This window comes from Ornithorhynchus anatinus, chromosome 18, assembly GCF_004115215.2.
Source record: "Ornithorhynchus anatinus isolate Pmale09 chromosome 18, mOrnAna1.pri.v4, whole genome shotgun sequence".
In the NCBI taxonomy this organism is placed as follows: Eukaryota; Metazoa; Chordata; class Mammalia; order Monotremata; family Ornithorhynchidae; genus Ornithorhynchus; species Ornithorhynchus anatinus.
In genome coordinates, this window is record NC_041745.1 from 1,330,966 (window position 1) to 1,351,570 (window position 20,605).

A 20,605-nucleotide genomic window follows, 5' to 3' on the forward strand; every position below is an offset into this window, starting at 1 on the left:
TCCCGGGGAGAGAGAAGCGTGTGGCTCTGGGTGGGCCGGAAGCGGGATGAGAGGAGGCTAGCGGAGGCGGGCCGGGGGAGGAGGGAGTGGACCCAATGGGGGAGAAGCCAGGCCCGGCCCAAATCTGAGATGAGGTGATTTGTTTCCTCGCCGACAGCTTCACCGCCCTTTCCCCCTCGGCTAGCCGACACCAGATTTGTTATGTCTACGGGAGCCGTACACGACACGCTAAAGGGCAGGAAGTGGGGGTGGGAAGCAGCTATCTCCAGCAACAAAACCCCTTTCTCCCCATTTTGCCCAACTCAGGGAAGCAGCTTTCGATCTTGAGAAGCAGGATGGTCTGGTGGATAGAGCACAGGCCTGGGAGTCAGAAGGACTTGGGTTCTAATCCTGAATCCACCACTTTTATTCATTCAATTGTACTGAGTGCTTACTGTTTGCAAAGCACTGTACTTGTCTGCTATGTGACCTGGGGCAAGTCACTTCATTTCTCTGGGTCTTGGTTCCCTCATCTGTAGAATGGGGATTATGCCAGTGAGGCCCCATGTGGGACATGGACTGTGTCCAACCTGGTTTGCTTGTATTCAACCCAGTGTTTAGTACAGTGCCTGGCACATAGTAAGGTCTTCACAAATACCTCAATTATTATTGAGAGCTGAATGGCCTAGTGGCAAGAGTTCAGCAACTGGATTTAGGAGACCTGGTTTCTAATCCTAGCTCTGCCGTTAGCCCACTGTGTGATCTTGGGCAAGTCACTTAATTTCCATCTGCCCCAACTGTAAAATGGAGATCCAATATCTGTTCTCCTGCCCACTTGGGCTGTGAGACCCGTGTGGGACAGGGACCGTGTCCAACCTGATTGTGTGGTACCTCCCCCAGCGCTTAGCACACCGTAGGCATTTAGCGAACAGCACGATTACTATCAGTAGGGCACGTACGACGCTTTGTTCGGCACCAGGCTTTGGGACAGGATTTCGCCATTTGGTCAGGAACGAAAGTAGTGGAGCTGGCACTCGAACTCAGATCTTCTGGCTCTCGGTCCCGTCCTCTATCCCCCGGGCCATTGTTTCCACTTGGGGGGCCTAGCCCCTGGGGGCTGCATCTGTTCCAAGTGGAGGGGTCCCTTGAGCAAAGTCCAGAGACCCGCTCAATCAACCCCAAACTCACCCCCCACTAACCATTCTTCCTACTTAAAAACAAACAAACCCAACAGCCTTCCCACTAAATGATTACCACGCTGCTTGCTTTCCGTTCTCAAATACCTCCGAAAGACGTCTGATGAGAGGAAACAAAGCATCTTTCTGTCAGCGGGGCTCTTGAAAAATTCAAGGTTGCTTTCCCAACATCAATATAAATATTTAGAACCTCGCCTGACAGATTTCTTTCCATCTGCGCTCAGGGACCTGTCAAAGACGTCTGTGTCGGGTTTGCATTTCACAACTCCACCTCTGTTGAGCCGATGTCAGTCCCTCGTGGGGAAGAATGACTTTTCAAATTAGCCAGGGGAACGGTCTCCGATCCTCTCCTCCAAGAAACCGAGATATTCTGAATCCAAATTTCTGAGGTTAATATTGACCAGGGCTCTTGTTTAAACACAGAATGTGTTGGAGAATCCGATTTTAAGCAGCGACTTTCACGCTCAAGAATGTCTCTAGGGATCAAATGTAACGGTGTCTAGGAATGTGACCTCCCTCACCCCAAATCTGGTTCTCTCCACTCAGTACTTTAAGTATCATTCTGAATTTTAAAAACAGAAACCACGATGCACATTTGCGCATCCTTGGGACATCGTGGAGCCTTGTGGGGGCTAAACTGCTCCAGAAAGCGATCGTTCTGCACAACAGCGATTGGAAAGAAGACAGTGAGGAGGCAGCGGGACCCAGGGTGAGTTGGGAATCCTGTGTTTGCTAGGGAACTGCTGTGTGACTTAGGCAAGTCACAATTTCTCTGGGCCTCCCTTTCTTCATCTTTAAAATGGGGATGAGACAGATGGTGGGACAGGGACTAAATCCCATCTTATAATTTGACATCTATCTCAGGGCTTAATACACAGTAAGTGCTTAACAGTGGTCACTGTTCTTCTTCTTCTTCTTCCCCACTTTCCAGCTTTTTGCTAATTCCGTGTCATCGATTGTGTTTATTACCCCACTCATCTAGGCAAATCAACGTCACAGCAGGCTCTATCGAACAAAGATACAGGATTAGGGAAGCAAACACTTTGAGACATATTTATTGTTTTTTCCTCATCAGACCATCAAAGTGCAATTATTACTTTTTTAATCCTCCAAAAACAAATAGGAAAAATAATGGGTTTCCCGATTAAAACAAAACACAAATGACAAAATTAACCTCCGGAGTTTTGTAGTTGTTTTTTAAATAGACCCCTTCTAATTACTTAAACTCACTGAAGTCGAGAGTGTCCACAATTCCTTTTAAATTGTTCCAAAAACTGAACTGCAGAGGCAGTCTGCACCTACAGATCCTGAGAGGATGAGGGGTGTGTGTAGGGGGTGGGGAGGGGTTGTTCGCAACCCACGTTAAAGGGTAGTAAAGGGGACACACTCAATTTGATCCAACCTCTGAAACTTCTGCCCTCCCATCCCTCCTCTTCAGGCAAAGCAGACGCTGACTGGATGATCTCGGCAGTCACCTGAGGGTCCGTTCAGGAAGGCCGCTCTTTCTCCACGGCCAAAGCAAGCCCTCGACTGGACAGAGACCGTCATCTAGCGGACCAACGCTCAGATATTCACAGAGAAGTAGCGTGGCCTTGTGGATAGAACCCGGGCCCGAGAGCCAGAAGGACTTGGGTTCTGATCCCAGCTCTGCCGCTTGCCCGCTGTGTGACCTTGGGCAAGTCATTTCACTGTAAAATCCCTCATCTGTAAAATGGGGATTAAGACTGTGAGCCCCTTGTGGGACACAGACTGTCCGGTCTGATTACCTTGTATGTACCGCAGAGCTCAGTACGGTGCCTGGCACATACTAAGTGCTTAACAAATACCATAAAAAAAGAAAATACAACCTGAGGCAGCGGGTTTTGTGTCACCATTCCATTCCGCATAGTCACCTCAGGCCCCAGAGGGTTCTGAAATCTGGTCCACAGAGCCACACAGCAGGTTCGAATTCTCTTTAATGTGTAGTGGGGACCCCCAGCCCCGGGAACCCTGTCTGGTCCGGCTCTCCCCGAGGTGGACTGTGAGGTGACCCCCCCGCCCCCCCCCCGCCACTTTCTGGAGAGAAAATGAGGCACCGTTCAAGCCACCGGGTCTTCACGGCCGAACTCCGGGACTGCCTACGGGAGCCACGAGAAGAGACTGACGATTCATAAACGATTTCATCTAAGATCGATTTCTGTCCGGCCGTCCAACCGGAGTGAGATCTAAAAAGTTTAAGCCAATGAACTGGGGGAAGAAAAGGAAAGAAAAAGGAAGAAAAAGGAAGGACTGTCGTAGCAGCTAACGGAGTGAGAGTCGAGGGTGATTTCCAACGGGTTTTGGGGTCGGGACTAGCCTTCCTTGTCAAAGATAGTCACGACTCTGTCAAACACCTGAAAAGAGAAGGGAGAGAGATCGAATGAGCATTTCAGTGGCATCCAGGGTCCCGGAGCTTTGGTGTCACATGGGCATCCTGCAACCCTGAAGTTGTGCCCGCCAATTAGTCACCATCCTATTGACATCAGATTGTAGACCGGAAGCTCCTTGAGGGGGGGGATTGTGGCTACTAACCTTACTGTAGTCTCTCAGGTCTTTGGCACAGGGGTCTGCACACATTTGACCGTCAGCTCCTTGGGGGTCGGGATTGGGACTATTTACTATACTCAGGTGCTCAGAACAGGGCTCTGCATACTGCAGACTGCTCCTTGAGGGCAGGAGTTGTGTTTACCAACTCTATTGTCCTCTCCCAAGTACTCCGTATAGGACTCTGACAGCCCTGGGTGACCAGTGGGGCCTGCCTAAGTGGACCTTTGCTAGCCCTCTCTACCGGACCTGGGTTGGTTAACCTCATTATGGGCAGGGAGCGTGTCTGCCAATTCTGCTGTACTGGACTCCCTCGTGAGCTTAGTACAGTGCTCTGCACTTAGTAAGCCCTCAAGAAATATAACTGATTGATTAATGACCACGGTTATCACAGCATTTATTGACTGCTTACTATATGCCAAAACACTGTGCTAGGCACTGGAGCAGCTCCACGGTTGTATAAAGAACAGGCCCGAGGAAAAGGATCTCGTTTTTCTATATCTAGGTTGGTGACCTCCAAATCAGGCAGGTGACTTCATCCAAATCAGGTGAGTGACTTCATCCAGCTTCCCCTCCTGCAGAGCCACACCATTCTCCCCTCTTTTTTATGGTATTTGTTAAGCGCTTACTAGGTGCCAGGCACTATTGTAAGTGCTGGGGTAAAAACAAGCTAATAAGATTGGACACAGTCAACGTCCTACTTGGGGCTCACAGTCTTAATCCTCATTTTACAGATGAGGTAACTGAGATAAAGAGAAGTGAGCACCATTGCCTAGTGGCAAGAGCACGGACTTGGGAGTCAGAGGACGTGGGCTCTACTCCAGGCTCCGCCACTTGTCTGCTGTGAGACCTTGGACATGTCACTTCACTTCTCTGTGCCTCAGGTCCCTCATCTTTAAAATGGGGATGAAGACTGTGAGCCCCATGTGGGACAGGGACTGTGTCCAACCTGATTACCTTGTATCTACACCAGTACTTGGAACAGTGCTTGGCACATAGTAAGCGCTTAACAAATAATTATTAAGTGCCTTGCCCAAGGTCACATAGCAGACAAGGGGCAGAGCTGGCATTCGAAGCTAGGTCCTTCTGACTCCCAGGTCCGTGTTCTAACCACTACTCAAAGCTGCGTCTCATATTGTCTTCCTCCCCTGGGCCGAGCCGGGGAAGAACCCCCCAGCGCGGCCTGACCGCCTTATTTGTCAGCGGCGGTTGGGGGGCACATCCGTTGTCCCCTCACACCCCGCCCCGACTCCCCAGGCCTACCTCGTCCACCGACTTGGAGGCGTCCACCTTCCTGACCTTTCCCATTTTCTCATAGAGGTCGATGATGGGTTTGGTGGACTGCAGGTAAGTCTGAATCCTGAAACCGAGACCAGCCGGGGACGGGGGAGAGAGGGTCAACCAATTCCGGCCTCCAATTCCGACCGCCACGCGTCTCGCTTCTCCCTCTGCCCTCCTTCTGTCACCTGAGCATCCAGGAGGCAAAAGTGGACCTAGAACCCTCCCACGGCCCCCCGGCTGATTAGAGGCAGACACCCCAAACGCTCAGAGAAGGGTCTCCCTGCCAATGCTTCCAGTCTCTAGACTGGCTGCTCCTTGTGGGCAGGGAACATGCCTACCAACTCTTATTTTGCAGCTTCCCAAGCACTTACTACAGTGCCCTGCACTCAGTAAGCGCTCCATATATACAACTGATTGATTTATAGAATGCCCAGTCTAGGAAACCCACGGTACCTCTTTTCTAGACTCTCTCTGTTGTCATCACTTCTTCCACTGCTTCTGCCTCTCTCCAGACAGCGCTCAATGCAGACCTGGCAAAGAAAAATCACTCTGTTAATCAATCAATCAATCAATCACATTTACCTGAGTCTCTACTGCTTGTAGAGGTCTGTCCTAAGCGCTTGGGCAAGCACAAAAGACCAATTAATCATATTAATTGAGCGCTTACTGTGCACAGAGTAACCCTACCCTACTCTACACTAAGCATATACTAACAATATAACAATCACATTCCCTGCCCACAACAAGTTTACAGTCTAGAGGTGGAGACAGACATTAATAGAAAGTCCCGTGGGACTGGGAAGGGAGGATATATAATGGGAGGAAGTCAGGGAAATGCAGAAGGGACTGGAAGAAAAGGAAAAGAGGGCTTAGGCAGGGAAGACCTCTTGGAGGAGATGCGACTGAATAGACCTGTTGCCCATCCAGAAACAGCTTCCAGTCTAGTGGGATTGACAGTCGATGAAAGGTATGTACTGAGCGCCTACTGGGTGCACAGCACTGTACTGAGTGCTTGGGAGAGCGCAGTAGAGATAAGAGGCAGGATGATAATTACGGGGCTATTTGTTAAGTACTAAATGATGTGATTTATACAATATAAGCAGATCGGATACAGTCCCTGCCCGACATGGGGCTTGCAGTCTAAGGTGGGGGAGAGCAGGTACCTTAACCCCATTTTACAGAGGTGGCAACTGAGGCCTCGAGACCTTAAGTCCTTTGGTCAGGGACACGAGGAAGATCTGAACCCAGTTGTTCCGCCTCCCATGCCTGGGCTCTATCCACTCGCTCATATTGCCCCCCTGCCTTCAAGTCGCTAACCCTCTAGTAGGGGAGACCGACAGTAACAACATAGCCAGAGATTAGCAGCAACTTCCAACCCTGAAAAAGACAAAGGCGGAGAGAGCCCTGCTTCCAATTCGCCGTCTCTAATTCATTAATCAACGCACGGAGTCTTTTTTAGTTTAAACATGTGGTTCGGTTTATACAAACCAGGTTAAAAGAGTCCAGCGCGTAATGAGAATTTGTTCATGACTCAGAGTTTCCTCTGCGTTTTTCCCTGACCGCAATAAAAAGAAGATCTATATGTTGATGTGGTTCCACTTAGGACATATTATTAACCTATTACGTTCGAGCTTTGGGCTATGAACTCAATCCTGTTTCTGCTCTCTTGTCAGGAACACCACAAATAGCCAAACGTCGCATTGTCCTGCCTAAATCTGTCTCTTGCCTACCGCAAGCAAAACTCTTCGGTTCTCCAGTTAGGGTGACGCGCTCACGTGAACTCTGGTGACTGAATGAAAACATATTTTCCCCACCAGATGGAGAAGGAGGAGGCTGTATCTTTAAACAATGCCCGGGCTGAGCTTGTACATTTCCGACCGGTCGCAAACAGAGGCCTGAATCCCTCCTATTTTCACGAGCAGCTGGGACCCCCTTCAAATCACCATGATTTTACCTCAGTTAGTAGCATTTAAGGGGCGCTTGGAGAGTACGATCCCACGACGACCAGAAAATTGAGACCACCCGATCCTACCCCCTACCAGGGAGCTAACTAAGTAAGGAGAAAACGCGAGCAGCCGCAAAGAGCCAACCGTCATCCGATCGCCGGGGAAAGGCAAGGGTACTTAGAGGGGGAAGGCTCTGGACTAAAGGTCCGTTGTAATATTTATTAAGTGCTTACAGCGTGTCGAACGCTGTACTAAGTGCTGGGGTGGATACAAGACAATCGGTTCTGATGTGGTCCCCGGCCTCCACGAGGCACGGTCTAAGGAGGAGGGAGAGTGAGGATTGAATCTCCATTTTATGGAGGAAGATGCCGAGGCACAGAAAAGTGAAGTGACTCGCCCAAGACTGTAAAAGAGGCGAAGGGAGAGATCAGAACCCAGGCCCTCTGACTCCCAGGTCCGTGTTTTTTCCCCTAAGCCACGCTGCTAAAGGTTTGGCGGGGAGGGATCGGCACGGGGGACGGTTGCCACCTGGACTATCTGAATTACAGAGGGCGGCAGGGGACCACCCCTCAATCCTTAAAGCCACTTTGGGGGTTCCGCTAGCCCCCAGGATAGACAGGGGATGGGAAAAGCATCACCTCGTTGTCGCAGTCGAAGAAGAGAACAAAAGCCACGTCCGCTTTCCCCTCCATGGTCTTGTTCCAGCCTTGGAGGTTGTCCTGGTTCCGGGGGAAGCCGTCGATCAAAAATTTGCTCTTCTGGACGTTGGCGGCCATGGTTTCATCCATCTCCTGGGGGAACGAGAGAGACCCTGCCCTCAAGAGCGCGGCAGATAATGGGCGCGACGTACAGACGGGACCAACGAGGCAGGGGTTAGAGGGTGGACGACCAGTGGTTAGGGCTCGGCCCTTCGAGGAGCCGTGGTAGCAACGGTATCTACTGAGCGCCCTCTGAGGACCTTGTGCTGTACTAAGTGCTTGGAAAGGGCAAAACGGAGAAGTGACATGTTCTCTGCCCACAAGGAGCTTAAAATTCATTCAATCATATTTCTTGAGCGCTTACTGTGTGCAGAGCACTGTACTAAAAGCTTGGGAAAGTACGGTACAACAATAAACAGTGACATTCTCTGCCCACAACAAGCATTCAGTCTCCCAGTTCTGCTCTGCGTCTGGGGACAAAGCACGACCCTGGGAGTCAGGAGACCTGGGTTTGAATCCCGGCTCCCCCGATTCTTAAAAAATGGCTGACGGCCACGGCAGCAAAGGCTACCATTATTCCTCCTCCTCCTATTACGACTACAGGCAAAATTCCCTGAGTTTCCCCTCCCTCCCCCCGCCCCACAAAGCGTCTCCTAAGCCCCCACGGAAGGATGCCTCCCCAACGGACGGGGAAGGAGCCTCACCCTCTTCAGCAAGCTGATGGTAATCTCAACGGGCACGATCTTTCCTTCCCGGATGTACTTCTCGATGAGCTCGCCGTACTGAGAGCCGGGCCTCTTCCGCTCGGCTCGGAGGAGATCCCCGGCCGAAAGGTGCGTGTAGCCGTACTTCTGAAAATGGCAGCGCAGAACGCGGAAATCGGAACGGGCCGACCCCTTCCCCTGTTCGAATCCCGGCTCGCCCCCAACCCCCGGCCCGCTGTGGGATCTTGTGGGCTTCTGTTGTGCATCTCCTCCTCTAGAAAATGGGGAGAAGCCCTGCTCTCCCTCCTCTAAGCCTGAGATTGTTTCCACTCGAATTATCTCACTGATTCGGCGCATGATTATGGTACCTGTACAGCGCTTACTGTGTGCCAAGCACTGTTCTAAGCGCTGGGGCGGATACATCGTCCCTGTCCCACAAGGGGCTGACATGGCATAGTGAGAAGCACCATGGTTTAGTGAGAAGCAGCACGGCATAGTGGGTAGAACATGGGATTGGGAGTCAGAGGGTCATGAGTTCTAATCCTCACTCTGCCACTTGTCTGCTGTGTGACCTTGGGCAAGTCATTTCACTTCTCCGGGTCTCAGTTACCTCATCTGTAAAATGGGGAGGGAAACTGTGAGCCCCACATGGGACAGAGTCCCACCCAATTTTCTTGTATCCATGCTAGCATTCAGTACAGTACCTGGCACATGGTACGTGCTTAACAAATACCATTATTCTTATTATTCAACTCCATCTTACAGATGAGGTCACTGAGGCCCAGAAAAGTGAAGTGACTTGCCCAAGGTCACACAGCAGACATGTTGGGAAAATGGGATTAGAAGCCAAGTCCTTCTGAATCGCAGGCCGTGCTCTAACCACAAAGCCACGCTGCTTCTCATGCTGCTTTAAAAAATCGCATCGTTTCAAGCTGACTCTCCTTTAGAAATTGGGCTTGGGAGGGTGGAGCGTTTCCATCTGCAGGTTTAACACTGCCTTAAAATAGGTTTCTGCAAGTAGATCACTTCTTGGATTGAATTTAAAAAAAAAAAATCAGCTGTTCCACTAGAGAATTCCAGTTTGGCTTTAAAATAAATGGCAACAGAAAAAGTCTCTGTAGAACGGCCAAACCCGACACATTTGAATGGCTAAAAGTTGCTGCTGTGCCCATGGAAATCTTCCCACCTCCTCCCAACTCCTGTAAATTCCTTCTCCCCAGGAACCCCCTCCGGTCCCCTTCTTCAATAATAACTGTGGTATTTGTTAAGCGCTCACTATGTGCCAGGCACTGTACTAAGCACTGGGGTGGATACAAGCAAATCGGGTTGCGTTCAGTCCCCGTCCCAGGTGGGGCTCACGGTCTCAATCCCCATTTTACAGATGAGGTAACTGAGGCACAGGGAAGTGAAGTGACCTGCCCAAGGTCATACGGCAGAAAAGTGGGGAGCTTGGATCTTCAGATCCCTAATCAGGTTTTCCCTGATACTGCTCCACATGTGGGCTGCAGAGAGCCATGAAAACCCATCCACCACCTCCTAACTCCAGTAAATTCCTTCCCCCTGGATCCTCTCCCTTCCCATTCTTCAATTCCCAATCTAGTTTTCCCGGCCCGCTTCAGAGAGCCCGACGGCTGATTGATAACCTCACTCCCCAGATTTAAATTTCTCTTAAATCCCTTTCGCCTCCCCCCGATGCAGGATGAAGATTTTGCTCTGAGTCGACGCTGACCGCTCCCCCGCCCCCATTCCCACTTCATACTCTCAGATGCCTTAGTACAGTGCTCTGCACATAGTACACGCTTAATAATACCACCATTGATTGAGTGACCTGCCCAAGGAGCCTGATTTTCATTCATTCAACTGTATTTGAGGACTTACTGTGTGTACAGCACCGTACTAAGCGTTCGGGAGAGTCCAAAGTAACTGTAAGCCCATCAAAGGGCAGGGACTGTCTCTGTTACCGATTTATACATTCCAAGCGCTTAGTACTGTGCTCTGCACAAAGTAAGCGCTCAATAAATGCTATTGAATAAACAGACACATTCCCTGCCCACAATGAGCTTACAGTTTAGACATTAATGTAAATAAATTACTGATATGGACAGCCCAGTTTTGCAGAGGCCAAGCTCAACCTTTAGCAAAAACAAGCCTTCTCCTCCCCTTCTTAGCTCACGGAAAAAAAGGGGTTCGTTATGCTTAACGCTTCTAAAACCCTCCGGCAGCGCAAGTGCGTTTATTCTAGCGTCCGGTGAAAACTCCTTCGGCCGAAACACTTCAGGTGGCTGGCTCGCACGGCCGGACTCTCACTTCTGCTTTTATGAAATGTAGATGCCCCATCCCAATGTCCAGTACTACCAGGGGCCTCACGGCTCTGCCGGTTAGAAGGAAATAAGGTCCCTGCTGGTTGGTCACTCCTGGGACCACCTAATTACTGGACCCCTGCTAACGTCCCCGCTAGAACTCAGTCCACGGGGGCCTTGGGGGGCTGAAGCCGGCGCTCCCACCGCCCACGGGGAAGCAGCGCGGCCTAGCAGAAAGAGCCCGGGCCTGGGAGTCAGAGGACGTGGGTTCTAATCCCTCCTCTGCCACTTGTCTGCTGGGTGACCTTCGGTGAGCCACTTAACTTCTCTGAGCCTCAGTTAGCTCATCTGTAAAACGTGGATTAAAACTGTGATGATGATGGTGGTATTTGTTAAGCGCTTACTATGTGCCGAGCACTGTTCTAAGCGCTGGGGGAGATACAGGGTAATGAGGTTGTCCCATGTGAGGCTCGCAGTCTTAATCCCCATTTTACAGATGAGGGAACTGAGGCACAGAGAAGTTAAGTGACTTGCCCACAGTCACAAAGCTGACAAGTGGCAGAGCCGGGATTCGAACCCATGACCTCTGATTCCCAAGCCCGGGCTCTTTCTACTGAGTTACGCTGCCACCATGTACGACAACCTGATTACCCTGTATCTACCCCGGCACTTAGACCAGTGCTTGGCAGCACTGAGAAGCAGCGTGGCTCAGTGGAAAGAGCCAGGGGTTTGGAGTCAGAGGTCATGAGTTCAAATCCCGGCTCTGCCACTTGCCAGCTGTGTGACTGTGGGCAAGTCGCTTCACTTCTCTGTGCCTCAGTTACCTCATCTGTAAAATGGGGATGAAGACTGTGAGCCCCATGTGGGACAACCTGATTCCCCCGTGTCTTCCCCAGCACTTAGAACAGTGCTCTGCACATAGTAAGTGCTTAACAAATACCAACATCATCATCCTCATCACATAGTAAGCACTTAAATACCATAATTATTATTATTATGTCTTCTGTGTGACTTTGGGAAAGAACTGAGACGATCTCTGTAATTTGTTTTGAGGCTTCTCCTGACACTGTTCTGGACTGATGGACTCATCTGTGGACACACAGACACACCCACCCACTCCCAGACATGGGGGGGAAGGGGGTGTGTGTGTCTGTGTGTGTCCGTGTGTTTGTGCACACGTGCGTTTGTGTGCGCTCACACAAGTGTGCATAGGTGTATCTGTGGGTCTCCTTAAAACTTTACTTCACTGAGGCTCGCCCCTATGGCCAAAGGGGCCTCTAAGGATATCACCGGTCTGATGCCCGGACACGATGTTCTCAGTGCGCAGACACAGTGCTCCCAAAGCCCAGATACAGTGCTCCTGGGCCCAGCAGGCACTCTGAATGCACTCCCAGTACTCCCACAGGTGTCTGATAAGCAGGGGGTATTTGTTTTATAGGCTCTCTACGTGGACTTCCCGTCTTGGTGGTCTTCCTACCTCCCCCTTGGAGGAGAACCCCTGCCCGACTGTCCTGCTTATTGCTAATTCTGTCGTATTGTGTTCTCCCAAAGCTTAGTACGGTTCACTGCATGTAGTAGGCGCTCAATAAATACCACGATTGATTGCAAAATAGATCTCCTGGGGGTGGGGCCCTGCCAGTCTCCCCCCACCTTGTTTGCCCTTTGGCCATTGATGACGGGATGGCCTGTGAACAGGCTCAGCTGAGCCCGGCCTTGGGCCAGAGTCAGGGGCCAGGAACGGCTCAGGGCTAAGGTCTCACCATCAGCCCGGTGGGGCCAGGTGCCAGAAACCAGAAGGGGCGAGCCCTGGGGTACCTGAAATGGGCTAACCTCCTATTAAGCGCTTACTTTGTGCCAAGCACTGTTCTAACCACTGGGATAGATACAAGTTAATCAAGTTGGACAGAGTCCCTGTCCTTCATGGGACTCACACTTTTAATCCCCACTTGACAGATGAGGGAACTGAGGCCCAGAGGAGTGAAATGACTTCCCCAAGGTCGCACAGCAGACATGTGGTGGAGCTGGGATTAGAACCCAGGTCTTTCTGACCCCCAGGCCCATGCTCTAGCTACTAAGCCACACCGCCGCTTAGTCCCTGACCGTCCGGATCTTTGACTCCTACTGGCCGAGGGACGGGCAGGAGAAAGGAGGGAGACCCAGAATCGGGCTCTCTCCTCTGGACCCACGTCAGAACCGGGGTTAGAACCTGACCCCCAGAGCTGCCTCCCCGTTCACTGGATCCAATCCTACCTGACTCCATCTCAAAATGCCCCGGGATTGTTGCCGGCCTGACCTCTTACCTCGCAATGGCAGTTGTTTTGTTTTCAAGTCTGAGGCTCTCCCACTCCCCCATTTCCTGTCTCCTAATGGGCACTGCGTAAATGTCCATTATTGTGCCTATTTATCTGACCATTAGAGCCATTTACCTCTTTGCTTCCGGCCCAGTCACCTCATCTGGATGGGGGCGGCTTCTCCACCTCCCGCCCCCCCCCCCCCCCCCCCCCCCCGCCGCTTGTTTTTCCACAGGCCTGTTTTTCATCTCTGCAAAATCTTCAAGCGAACAGCCCGAGAGCCCCCCTCCCCACAAGCCGGCCATCCCCACTATGGGGGTCTCAGCTCTCTGGCAATTAGGCCAGCGGCCCCGATGGGGAAAAAAAAATGATGGTGCTTGTTAAGCGCTTAATATTCGCCGCCGTTCTAAGCGCTGAGGTAGAGATAAGGTAATCGGGTCCCTCCTGGGGCTCACAGTCTTCATCCCCCTTTTCACGGAGGCCCAGAGAAGTGAAGTGACTTGCCCCGGGCCACAGAGCAGACGCGTGGCGGAGCTAGGATTAGAACCCAGCTCCTTCTGATTCCCAGGCCCGTAATCTATCCACTAAGCCACGCTGCTTCTTGGAGAAGCCAGCCTGGGTGTTGAGGGAAGCTGCTCGGGGCTCCTTCTCTCCCTTCGGGCTCGCTTCCAGAGGAGGAAGAGGGAGTGGAAGAGCCCGGATCCCGAGGCCAACATGCCACGTCTCAACCACGCCCGCTAGGTTGGGGCCCCAGGCCCTACCTGCTGCTGACCCTGCCCTGTCCGTTTCACACGTGGGAAAACTGGGGCCCAGGGAGGCCAAGGGACTGTCTCGGGGGGGTCGAAAGAGGACGATTTGTTTAAGAAAAATAGTATTTAAGTGCTTGCTTTGTGGCAGGCATTAGAGAAGCAGCGTGGCTCAGTGGAAAGAGCTCGGGCTTGGGAGTCAGAGGTGGTGAGTTCTAATCCCGGCTCCACCGCTTGCCAGCTGGGTGACTTTGGGCAAGTCACTTCACTTCTCTGTGCCTCAGTTCCCTCATCTGAAAATGGGGATGAAGACTGTGAGCCTCACGTGGGTCAACCTCATTCCCCTGTATCTACCCCAGCGCTGAGAACAGTGCTCTGCACGTAGTAAGCGCTTAACAAATACCAACATTATTATTATTATTCTCTGTGCCTCAGGTACCTCATCTGTAAAATGGGGAGTAAAACTGTGAACCCCACGTGGGACAACCTGATCACCTTGTATCCCCCCAGTGCTTAGAACAGTGCTCTGCATATAGTAAGCACTTAAAAATGCCATCATTATTATTATATTAAGTGCTGAGGTAAATACAAGATCATCAAGTTGGACACAGGGCTCACAGTCTTAATCCCCATTTTACAGAGAAGCACGATGGTTTAGTGGATAGAGCATAGGCCTGGTAGTCAGTAGGACCCGGGTTTTAATCCCAGCTGGGCCACTTGTCTGCTGTGTGACCTTGGGCAAGTCACTGAACTTCACTGGCCTCAGTTACCTCATCTGTCCCACATGGGGCTCACAGTCTTAATCCCCATTTTACAGATGAGGTAACTGAGGTACAGAGAAGTGAAATGACTTCCCCAAAGTCACCCAGCAGACACACGGCGGTGCCGCAATTAGAACCCCAGTCCTCTGACCCCCAGGCCCATGCTCCTTCCACTAGACCATTTCTGAATTTCTGTCATAAAGTCCGAAACGGTCAAAGACCACTGAAGGGGGCTTTCTTGCCCAAATTACTGCAGGGGTTAAGACATCACAACGAATCGGTCAATACAATAGAGTTGGTAAATACTATCTCTGCCCTCAAGAATTTGACAGTCCAGTCACCAGACCCTGGCACACTCCTTCTTGAACTTGGCATTTACTTTGGACCCATTAGGTTGGCAAGGACGAGATTAGCTTGGGTGTGGAGTTATGAGTCAAAGAAAATATTCGGGTCCATTGACACAAGGCAATTGTGTAGCAATTAGAAAAGCAATTTTGTTCAGCATTAAGCTTAAGGATATATTTTCATGACGCTGAGAGAAAACACTAGAAAAACGGCAAAGGAATCAAGGGAAAAGGCTCTTTGGGTTGAGATGGTGTTGACGTCCAAGGTTTGGGGAGTCCCCTCTTCCGGTTGCCTTCTAAAAAAGGATCGAGAGCAAGCGAAGGAAAAGGTGAGGGCTGGAGAAGCTACCATTTCCTTGGTTTCCTTTTTAATTTCACTTTTTTAATTTCACTGGTTTCACTTTTTAATTACCAAGGGCAGAGCTGCCGGTCCCAATAAAGCCCCGGGGCACTCGATTTTTACAACCCTGCCAGGAGGTGTTTTTGTTGGTTTTATGAAAAAAGCAACTTCTTTCACTGGGAGCATCATCCCGCAATTGGGGATTTTAAAGAATTCAGTGGGAGAGGGAAGGGATGAAATTCCTTCCCCCCAAGTTGGAGGGGCTTCGGGACAGGAAAGGAGAGTGGGAATGCCGTTCGGATCCCTATTTTCCATGTCCTCCATATCTCCATCTCTTCTCCTTTTGCCTTTCTCCAGGCGTTTGGGCTCGCTCCTTCTCCCTCAACCTTTTCTCCTTTCCTTTCCCAACCGGACTCCTTCACCCTATTTTGGACGGCGTTTACGGACTGATCCTGTTGTATCGGACTGTCCCGAGCGCCTAGCACAGCACCCTGCTCTCAGGAAGCACTCAATAAATAGTCAATTCATTCGATCGTATTTACTGAGCGCTTACTGGGTGCAGAGCGCTGTTCTAAGCTCTTGGGAAACTACAATAAACGGTTAACATCCTCTGCCCACAGCGAGCTTACAGTCTAGAAGAAAATGGTATCTGGTAAGCATTTACTATGTGCCAGGCACTGTGCTAAGCACTGGGGTGGATACCAGCAAATCGAGTAAGACACAGTCCCTGTCCCACGTGGAGCTCACAGTCTCAATCCTCGTTTTAAAGATGAGAAGGTACAAGACAGTAATAATAGTGACATTCCCTGCCCACAGCGAGTTTACAGTCTGGAAGATAATTGGGGAAGCAGCGTGGCTCAGTGGAAAGAGCATGGGCTTTGGAGTCAGGGCTCATGAGTTCGAATCCCAGCTCTGCCACTTGTCGGCTGTGTGACTGTGGGCAAGTCACTTAACTTCTCTATGCCTCAGTTCCCTCATCTGTAAAATGGGGATTAAGACTGTGAGCCCCACATGGGACAACCTGATTCCCCTATGTCTACCCCAGCGCTTAGAACAGTGCTCGGCACATAGTAAGCGCTTAACAAATACCAACATTATTATTATTAATGGCATTTGATAAGAACTTACTATGTGCCAGGCACTATACTAAGTGCTGGGGTGGATGCCAGTAGATCATAATAATAATGTTGGTATTTGTTAAGTGCTTACTATGTGTCAAGCACTGTTCTGAGGGCTGGGGTAGATAGAAGGTAATCAGGTTGTCCCACGTAGGGCTCAGTCTTCATCCCCATTTTACAGATGAGGTAACAGGGCAGCTGAGTGACTTGCCCAAGGTCACACCGCAGACAAGCGGCGGAGCCGGGATTAGAACCCATGACCTCTGACTCCCAAGCCCGGGCCCTTTCCACTGAGCGCCTCTGCTTTAATTGAGTTGGACCCCATCCCTGCCCCCCCCGGGGCTCGCAGTCTCCGTCCCCACTTTACAGATAATAATAATAATGTTGGTGTTTGTTGTTAAGCGCTTACTATGTGCAGAGAACTGTTCTAAGTGCTGGGGTAGATACGGGGTCATCAGGTTGTCCCACGTGAGGCTCACAGTCTTAATCCCCATTTTACAGAGGAGGTCACTGAGGCCCAGTGAAGTGAGAAGCATCGTGGCTCAGTGGAAAGAGCACGGGCTTGGGAGTCAGAGGTCATGGTTCGAATCCCAGCTCTGCCAATTGTTAGCTGGGTGACTGTGGGCAAGTCACTTCACTGGGCCTCAGTGACCTCATCTGTGAAACGGGGATTAACTGTGAGCCTCGGGGGCGGGGGGGGGGGGAACGGACAACCTGATGACCCTGTATCTCCCCCAGCGCTTAGAACAGTGCTCTGCACATAGTAAGCACTTAACAAATACCAACATCATTATTATTATTATTGCCCAGTCACCCAGCTGAGAAGTGGAGAAGCAGCGTGGCTCAGTGGAAAGAGCCTGGGAGTCAGAGGTCATGGGTTCGAATTCCGGCTCTGCCACTTGTCAGCTGGGTGACTGTGGGCAAGTCACTTCACTTCTCTGTGCCTCAGTTACCTCATCTGTAAAATGGGGATTAAGACTGTGAGCCCCACGTGGGACAACCTAATTACCCCGTATTTATCCCAGCGCTTAGAACAGTGCTCTGCACATAGTAAGCGCTTAACAAATACCAACATTATTAAGTGGCAGCTTCGGGATGGGAACCCATGACGTCTGGTGGACGGAGGAGGGACCTGAGGCCCAGAGGCGCGAAGCCACTCGCCCAAGGTCACCCAGCGGGGTGGGAATTAGAACCCGCGACCTTTCCCCTCCCAGGGCCCTGTCGCCTTCCCTGCGCCTTGGATTTGAGGCCAGGGACGGATCCCGCTCCCCGGCAGCTCCTCCGGCAGCGGGACGGTGCCGGGGTTGGAAGGGGGACGCAAGACCCCCCCAAAAGACCCCAAATCCCATTTAAATCCATCCCCGGGCGGCCTTCCCCATCCCTCCTAAAGGAGGGGGGGTCGGACTACAACTCCCAGCGTGCCTCGCGCCGGGGGCCCCCGCGGGCGAGGCGGCAGGCGGCGCGGAGCACGCCGGGAGTTGTAGTCCTCCCCCCCTCCGGGCCCGGTCCCCCGCCGGGCCGCGTTTGGGCCGCTCACCTCCACGATGCGGCCGCACTGGGTGCCCTTGCCGGCGCCGGGGCCGCCGAGGACGAAGACGACGAGGGGCTTCATGAGGGGCGGCGGGCGGAGGCGGAGGGCGGCCGGGAGGGGAGCGAGGCGCGGCGCCCAGCGCAGGACCGGCCGGAGGGCGGGGAGGAGAAGGAGCATGCGCGGCCTCGCACCGGCCGCGGCCTCCTCCGGGCCTCCTCCTCCTCCTCCTCCTCCGGCAGGACCGGCCGAGGGCGGGACCGGGACCCACCCACCGACACCGCCGAGGTGGCAGCAGGAAGACGGAAACCCTTCCGGGGCCGCCGGTGCGGCCCTCTGCCCCTCGTCATCTCTGCCCGCTCATCCTTCTTCACCCGCCCTCATCGTTTTCCTTTCTCCTCCTCTTCCCTTTCCCAGTCTTCCCCCCACTCCCCCTCTCCTTTCTCCTCTTCCCTTTCCCACTTGGCCCACTCCCCCTCTTCCTTTCTTCTCCTTTCTCCTCTTCCCTTTCCCACTTGTCCCACTCCCCCCGTTCCTGTCTTCTCCTCTTCCCTTTGCCAATCTTCCTATTCCCCTGTTCCTTTTTTCCCCTTTTCTCCTCTTCTCTTTCCCAATCATCCCACTCCCCCTGTTCCTTTTTTCCCCTTTTCGCCTCTTCTCTTTTCCAGCCATCCCACTCCCCCCTTTCCCTTCTTCTCCTTTCTCCTGTTCCCTTCCCAACTTGTCCCACTCCCCCTGTTCCTGTCTTCTCCTTTCTTCTCTTCCCTTTCCCAATCGTCCCACTCCCCGTTCCTTCCTTCTCTCTCCTCTTCCCTTTCCCAGTCTACCCACTCCCCCGTACCTTGCTTCCTTCTCCTGTTCCCTTTGCCAATCTTCCCTCTCCCCCATACCTTTCTTCCTTTTCCTCTTCCCTTTCCCAGTCTTCCCACTCCCCCTTTTCCTTTCTTCTTTCTCATCTTCCCTTTCCCAGTGTTCTTCTCACTCACCTTATTTCCTTTTTTTCCTTTCTCCTCTTTTCTTTCCCAGCCTTCCCACTCCCCCATTCCTTTCTTCTTTCTCCTCTTCCCTTTCTCAGTCTTCTTCCCACTCCCCTTCTTTCTTCTCCTTTCTCCTCTTCCCTTTCCCAATCATTCCACTCCTATTCCTTTCTTCCTTCTCTTCTTCCCTTTCCCAGTCTTCTCCCCACTCCCCCATTACTTTCTTCTCCTTTCTCCTCTTCCTCTCCCCATCCCCAGTCATCCTCCCCACTCCCTCATTCCTTTCTTCTCCTTTCACCTCTCCCTTTCCCAAACATCTTCCTTCCCACTTCCCCATCCTTTCTTATCCTTTCTCCTCTCCCTTTTCCCAATCTTCCCACCCCGGTGCCTTTCTTCTCCCCCTCTTCCTCCTTTTGTCCTCTTTTCCTTTCCTCTTTCTCCCTCTTTTCCCTCCCCTCTCAAAGACTGGGAGCAGAAGAAAGAAACAGGTTGGGAAGGCACATAAACGGTTGTCATCACCCTGTGCTTCCAGGGATCAGTGCTGTACAGAAAGGGTTTAATGCCTTTAGCGCCACAAACTTCCATTCCCACGCCCAGTCTCTGCCCCTTGACGCGAGTAGATCTCCCTGATTGTCCGGTTTTCCAGCTGTTGCTCTTGTTCTTGCGGTTGCCTGTCCTCACCGAAACTCAGACCCGTCACTAGGGCAAAAGTTCCATAATCCATGTAGAAAAATTACTTGAATAAAGCCATTACAAAACAGATTTCAACGCAATAAACTGGACCAAGATGTGTGTCTGCCCCCTTTCCCCCCTCAGACTGTAAATTTGTATGGGCAGGGAATGTCACTTTATTGTTGTACTGTAATAATAATAATGATGGTATTTGTTTCATTCGTTCAATAGTATTTATTGAGCACTTGCTATGTGCAAAGCACTGTACTAAGCGCTTGGAATGTACAATTTGGCAACAGATAGAGACAATCCCTGCCCAATAACAGGCTCACAGTCTAAACGGAGACAGCAAAGCAAAACAAAACAAGTAGTCTGGGGCAGACAACATCAGATTAAATAGAATCTTAGATATATACACATCATTAACAAAATAGATAAGCGCTTACTATGCACCAAGCACTGTTTCCCAAGCTCTGCACACAGTAAGCGCTCAGTAAAGCAGTGTGTCTCAGTGGAAAGAGCTCGGGTTTGGGAGTCAGAGTCATGGGTTCTAATCCTGACTCCGCCAATCGCCAGCTGTGTGACTTTGGGCCAGTGACTTCTCTGAGTCTCAGTTTCCTCATCTGTAAAATGGGGATTGAGACTGTGAGCCCCACATGGGACAGGGACTCTGTCTAACCTGATCTGATTGCATAATAATAATAATGTTGGTGTTGTTAAGTACTTATTATGTGCTGAGCATAACACTGTTCTGAGTGCTGGGGGAGATACAGGGTCATCAGATTGTCCCACAAGAGACTCACAGTCTTAATCCCCATTTAACAGACGAGGTCACTGAGGCACTTTGCTCGGCCTCAGTGACCTCATCTGTAAGAAGGGGATGAATAACAATAATAATAATGATGGTATTTGTTAAGCACTTACTATGTGTCAGGCACTGTACCAAATGCCAGCATGGATACAAGAAAATTGGGTTGGACTCTGTCCCATGAGGGGCTCACAGTTTCCCTCCCCATTTTATTCATTCATTAGTATTTATTGAGCTCTTACTATGTGCAGAGCTCTGTACTAAGCACTTGGAGTGTACAATATTACAGATGAGGTAACTGAGACCTAGATAATAATAATGGTGGTATTGGTTAAGCGCTTACTATGTGCAAAG

At 51.3% G+C, this 20,605-nt stretch overlaps 1 protein-coding gene across 1 annotated transcript; it reads right to left on the reverse strand.

The window, feature by feature from the left end:
• Positions 1-2,201: 2,201 nt before the first annotated feature.
• Positions 2,202-18,016, reverse strand: CMPK1 (cytidine/uridine monophosphate kinase 1). The gene is made up of 6 exons (XM_029046618.2): positions 17,804-18,016; positions 8,367-8,513; positions 7,603-7,755; positions 5,472-5,548; positions 5,001-5,097; positions 2,202-3,547 (listed from the first exon to the last, which is right to left on the reverse strand). Exons 1-6 carry the CDS (start codon positions 17,972-17,974, stop codon positions 3,506-3,508), a joined length of 687 nt encoding a protein of 228 aa, XP_028902451.1. The 5' UTR covers positions 17,975-18,016; the 3' UTR covers positions 2,202-3,505.
• Between the last annotated feature and the right edge of the window lie 2,589 nt (positions 18,017-20,605).